Here is a 6,008-nt window from a genome sequence, read left to right on the forward strand (position 1 = left end):
ATCTGTTAAAATGTAAAAACTCTAACTAGCGTTATTTTTTTTTAATGACTCCTGCAATAGAGTTTCAATTCCTTGTGTCACAGGGTGTTTCAAAAAACATATAAATCACATACACAATGACACCCAGACTCAGAACAAGCATTCGTAATAAGTGCTGTTCTAGATTTTAAAGTTCAGACTTGCTTGTAGGAGTTCGATGGTAAGAGAAAGACGTGATTTCTCAATACTGTTTTATTTGCTACTGACTTACTACTGACATTTAAGAATTTATATTTAATATTATCATGACACCATGCAGGTTATATACATAAAAAGGAGTTTTAACACAACATAGGTTCTAACACAACATACCGCCCACCAAAGGGTATATAGCCCTTTCAAAAATGTTCCTATTTCAGATATAAAAGAAATTAAAACTTAATACTATGAATAGTTATTAAATACAAAATTAAATCAACATTCCGTGTCTATTGGTAAGTAACACAACTTATTAAATGACCTCTGCACTACACTATCACCACTTTTTACTGAGTATACCCGAGTGACACCGTCAGCACCCGGGTGTTTCTCAACAATACGGCCCATCATCCATTTACCCGGAGGTAGATTATCTGACCTTATTAGAACAATGTGTCCTAAGTCCAGCTCCTTGACTTTATGGTGCCATTTGGAACGTTGTTGCAATGTTGTCAGATATTCTTGTTGCCATCTGTGCCAGAAGTCAGTTAATAATCTTTGTTGATGCTGCCATCTTGATAAATGACTCATCGGGACATCTCGGAGGTTTGGTGTCGGTACAGTTATTGGTGTTTCACCGACAAGGAAGTGACCAGGTGTTAGTGGTTGCAGGCGATCCTTGTCTGTATCATCTATCATAGTTAACGGTCGTGAGTTGAGACACGCCTCAATCTGACACAACAACGTGCTCATCTCTTCGTAGGTCATATTGTGGGTCATGATTCGTTTTAGATGATGTTTCATCGCTTTCACACCAGCCTCCCATAGTCCGCCCATGTGAGGACTATAGGCTGGGATAAAGTGCCACTTTGTGCCATCTTTAGCTAGCGTCTCAGCGATTGAACCTTCGAATTGTAACTTGGCTTCAGTCCAATCTGCGACCAGCTGCTTGTTTGCTCCGACGAAATTGCGGCCTTGGTCGCTCCATATCTGAGCGCATCTTCCCCGTCTTGCTACAAATCTTCGGAAAGCTGCGATGAAGGTATCTGATGTGAGATCTCCCACCAATTCGAGATGAATCGCCTTTGTCGACATACAGACAAAGACAGCGATGTACGCCTTGTGTGTTTTTGCTCCTCTGCCTCTCGACATCAAGACTGGATATGGGCCTGCAAAGTCAACGCCGGTATTCCAGAAAGGCTTCGCCGGTGTTACCCGAACTCTAGGTAAATCTCCCATTTGCTGTGACTTTGCTGTAGCGTTCAGTTTAGCACAAATTAGACATTTTCTGATCTTTGCTTTAACTAATGTCTTTGCTTTCAGAATCCAGTATTTAGTTCTTAAGAAGCAGAGCATTATTTGCACTCCGCCGTGCAGCGTTTGACGGTGAGCATCGGTGACGAGGAGATTGGTAAGACCATTATGGCGATCAAGAATAATCGGATGTTTACTATCTTCACTTAGATCAGAGTGACGCAGTCTTCCGCCCACCCTGAGGAGGCCAACATCATCAAGGTAAGGATTTAAATTGGTTAATTTACTTTTTCCTTTAATTTGTGTTTTTGATTTCAGATTTTGTATTTCGTCTTCAAAGTCATTCTTCTGTGCTATTCTTAAACAAGTTTTCAACGCATCATCTAGTTCTTCCGTGTTTAAAGGTAAGTCTTTGATTTCTAATTTCCTTCCTTTTAAGAATCTTTTGCAGTACACTACTACCGTGAGTAGCTCTTGTATCACAATCTTCAAATTTTCTAATTATACTTTTTCCAGTGTCCAAAGTTAGGTTTACTAATATTATTTCCCTTTTTTCCAGGTCTGTCATCATCATATTTGGTCTGCTGTATTGTATTTCCCCTTCTCTTAGCCAGACTGGGCCTCTCCACCATAGTTCGTCACTCTTTAGATCTGACAGAGATGTTCCTCGAGAAGCGGCATCAGCTGGATTTTCTGATGATTTGACGTGATACCAATTGTGATTTCCGATGTTGTCTAGTATTTCATTTACTCTGTTTCTAACATACGTATTCCACCTAGCAGGGTCACCGAATAGCCAGGAAAGTACAATAGTGGAGTCGGTCCAAGCGAATATCTGACAGGTTGGTATATTCATAGCTTCCTTTATGCGCTTTAAGAGTCCGGCAAGCAGTACAGCACCACTCAGTTCTAGACGAGGTAAGGATTGTGATTTAGTCGGTGCTACTTTGGTTTTAGCAGCGATTATTGAGGTCTTTACGCTACCCGTGGGTGTCCGTACTCTTAGATAGGCTACTGCAGCATAAGCTTTCGTGGACGCATCACAGAAGCCGTGAATACTGATGTTATTGTTGTTAGTTTCAGTAGTGTGTAGCCATCTATCTATCTCGATACAAGGTAAGTATAGACGAAATGATTCTCGTAAATTATTCCATTCCGTGGCTATGGTTTCCTCTACTTCTTCATCCCATGATATTCCTTGAAGCCATAATCTTTGAATTAGGAGTTTTGCTGGCAAAATAGATGGAGCCAGCCAGCCTAGTGGATCAAATAATCTTTGTAGATCGGCTAGAATTGTTCTCTTTGTAGTAATGTTTGACGTACCAGGTAAGTTGAGGCTGTACTGAAAACGGTCATTACCCATGTTCCATTGTAATCCCAGAGCTCGTGTTATACCATCTAAGCTTAAGTCAAGCTTCACATGAGAGCTTCTTTCGGATTCTTCGAACTCTTTAAGAAAATTAATATCATTCGAACACCATTTTTTTAATTGGAACCCGCCTTTCTTGAGTATGGTGTCTATTTCCTTGGGCACCTTCAATGCGTCTTGTACATTGTCTTTTCCTGACATCATGTCATCCATGTAATAGTCGCGTCTTATTATTTCCGAAGCTTCAGGGTACTTCTGTCCTTCATCTTTGGCTATTTGATGCAAAGTCTTTACTGCCAGGTATGGAGCAGAAGCAGTTCCAAAGGTGACTCTGGTAAGACGGTAGTCCCTGACAGGTTCTTGATCATCGTTCCTCCACAGAATTCGTTGCAGATCTCGGTCTTCTTTCTTGACAAGGATCTGCAGGTACATTTTTTGTATATCAGCTACGAAACAAACCTTCTTCATGCGCCATCGCATGATCAGACTTCTCATGTCATCTTGTAACTGTGGTCCAACCATCAGTTCGTCATTGAGGGATGTATTATTTGTTCCTTTTTGAGATGCGTTAAAAACAGTTCTTAATTTGGTTGTCTCCCTTCCTTCTTTAATCACGGCGTGATGAGGTAAGTATACCGACGGATTGGTGATTTCTTCTTCTGGTACTGTTTCCATGTAATTTGCTTGGTATTCTTTCATGACTGTAACATAGTCACTTTTAAGTTTTGGGTTATTCTTGAATCTTTGTTCTAATTGGTATAATCTCTTTAAGGCTATTGCTCTTGTATTTCCATCTTTAGATAATAGCACGTTGGATTTCTTTGGTAAGGTTACTATGTACCTTCCGTCTTTATTTCTCGTGGTTGTGATCGCATAGATCTCTTCGCACCTTCGTTCCTCAGCAGTGGGTTGTCTTTGGTCATATGGGTCTTGTTCCCACATTCGTTTCAGCATATCATTTAGATCAATGTTGAGGTGCATAACGATAATCTCTCTTTCTGGTAGGTTGTACTCTACGTTCCCAAATAGGATCCAACCCAGAGTAGTGTTTTGAGCACATGGTGTTCCTGGGGGGCCCTTGATAACTTCACCCTTCATAATTTGGGCACATACGTCAACACCCAGTAATAAATCTACTCGCCCTGATTTATTGAAACTTGGATCGGCGAGTGCAAGTCCCTGCAGATGCGGCCAGGTGTTGATGGAGATGGTTTTTGACGGCAATTCAGTAGTGAGTCTCGTCGACATAATGTATGTTTTTACTTTGAGGTTGAAACAAGCGTCGTGTCTGGATAGTAGTTCGATTTCTGCAGCATGTTTGACATTTGTTTTGGTTGAGCCGACGCCAGTGATGGTGCCGTTGATAGGCGTTCTTCTCACTCTTAACAGCTGGGCCGCTCTTTCGCTCATGAACGTTGCTTGGGAGCCGTGGTCAATCAAAGCACGAAGCACTGTCACTTGTCCCGTCTCAGGTTTTCGTACTGGTACAAGAGCTGTGGCCAGCAATGCAGTAGACAAATTAGCAGCGACATGCGATGAAATGGTAACGTTGGTTTCATTTGGTTTTGCAGAATCTTGATGGGTTTCAAACTTGTCTTGTTGATTCATGTTGTCTGGTTGATTTGGTGACGTCATTGGTATTGATTGATGCGTGAGCGTGTGATGACGTTTGTGACATTTTCGGCAGAACATCCGCAGGCGACATTTGTATGCGGAATGTCCTGGGGCCAGACAATTGTAGCATAGTTTGTTTTGTTTTAGGTACTCACATCTCTCTGCTGGACTCAGTTTTATGAACTCCTCACAATGGCATAACGTGTGATCCTTTTCACACATAACGCAGCATCTCGGTTTTGATGTACTTGACGTAGACACGTGCACAGCGTATTCTTTTCCTCTAGATGAAGGCTTTTCTTTACTTGCAGATGTAATAAGCTCGAGCGTGCGGAACTTTGACTGTAGAAACTTGCTCAATGCGTCCCATTTAGGTAACTCGTCGTTAGTGGCATCATACGCAACTTCTTCCCATTCACGATGCGTCTCTGGATCCAATTTATGAACGACTAAAAATACAATGAGAGAGTGTGCGAGTGGATCCAGTGAGCTGGTTGACAGTTTTAGGTTTGTCAGTGCGTTCAGACATTCAGTCGTCGTATCCAATATCGCTTTGATGTTACTAGCCGTTTGCGAGGTTATCTTCTTTTGTGTAAACAATCGTTTCAATATTGAGTTGGCAATAATGCGTTTGTTACCAAAACGTGCCTTTAGCATAGCAAATGCGTCGTTGTAGTTATCCTCGGTAACTTGCACGTGCTTCAATAGCGACAGGGCTTCTCCCGTTAGACTACTTTTCAAATAATGTAACTTTTGTACTTTACTCAATGTTGGATTGTCATGAACTAATGATGTATAAAGATCCTGATAAGCGGGCCACTCATCGTAAATACCTGAGAAAGTTGGTAGTTGAATTCTCGGTAATTTGACTTGTATATCCATAGAAACACTGTTGTTACGGGCAGCTTGCATAGAAACGGGCAACGACGTGGTGTTTGATAAACCACTCAATAAGTCATTCAGATCGGCTAGTAAACAAGTATATAAGTCTTCCTGCACAAAGTATTCTTCATTAACAAAGTATGGAATGTCCTGTCGTTTTGGTTTAGGAACACATTTCACTAGTTCCACATGTGCGCTTTTATACGTAGACCAATATTCTTCAATGTTCTTAATACGAGCTTCGATGTATCCCTTTGTTAAGCGTTGTTTCGGACATTTCTTGAGATTTAATTGGGTTTTTGCTAATAACATAGCCGTATCTTCTAACACATTTAACAATTGTTCCACTGAATTTGCCATATTTGTTGCAATACGCCTTCTTTTCGTTAAAAGCAGAACGTTTTAAAACTTATTACACCAATTTTATATTTATTTAATTTAAATTGTATTTTTTCACTAAATTCTTTTTTTTCGAAAATTGTTCGACGTTCGATTGCCTCTTGTTTTGCGTTCGGTGCTTGAACGTCGTAAGTCGCACGAAGATATCCGGCTCGTTTGGACCATATGTTCTAGATTTTAAAGTTCAGACTTGCTTGTAGGAGTTCGATGGTAAGAGAAAGACGTGATTTCTCAATACTGTTTTATTTGCTACTGACTTACTACTGACATTTAAGAATTTATATTTAATATTATCATGACACCATGCAGGTTA

The 6,008-nt window shown here is 40.6% G+C and overlaps 2 protein-coding genes across 2 annotated transcripts; both read right to left on the reverse strand.

Moving 5' to 3' along the window:
- Positions 1 to 453: 453 nt before the first annotated feature.
- Positions 454 to 1,272, reverse strand: LOC113504312. The gene has a single exon (XM_026886567.1). The coding sequence runs from the start codon at positions 1,270 to 1,272 to the stop codon at positions 454 to 456; it is 819 nt and encodes a 272-aa protein (XP_026742368.1).
- Positions 1,273 to 2,069: 797 nt separating this feature from the next.
- On the reverse strand, positions 2,070 to 5,656 carry LOC113504313. The gene is made up of 2 exons (XM_026886568.1): positions 2,199 to 5,656; positions 2,070 to 2,082 (listed from the first exon to the last, which is right to left on the reverse strand). Exons 1-2 carry the CDS (start codon positions 5,654 to 5,656, stop codon positions 2,070 to 2,072), a joined length of 3,471 nt encoding a protein of 1,156 aa, XP_026742369.1.
- Positions 5,657 to 6,008: the final 352 nt, after the last annotated feature.

Source organism: Trichoplusia ni, chromosome 21 (genome assembly GCF_003590095.1).
Source record: "Trichoplusia ni isolate ovarian cell line Hi5 chromosome 21, tn1, whole genome shotgun sequence".
NCBI lineage: Eukaryota > Metazoa > Arthropoda > Insecta > Lepidoptera > Noctuidae > Trichoplusia > Trichoplusia ni.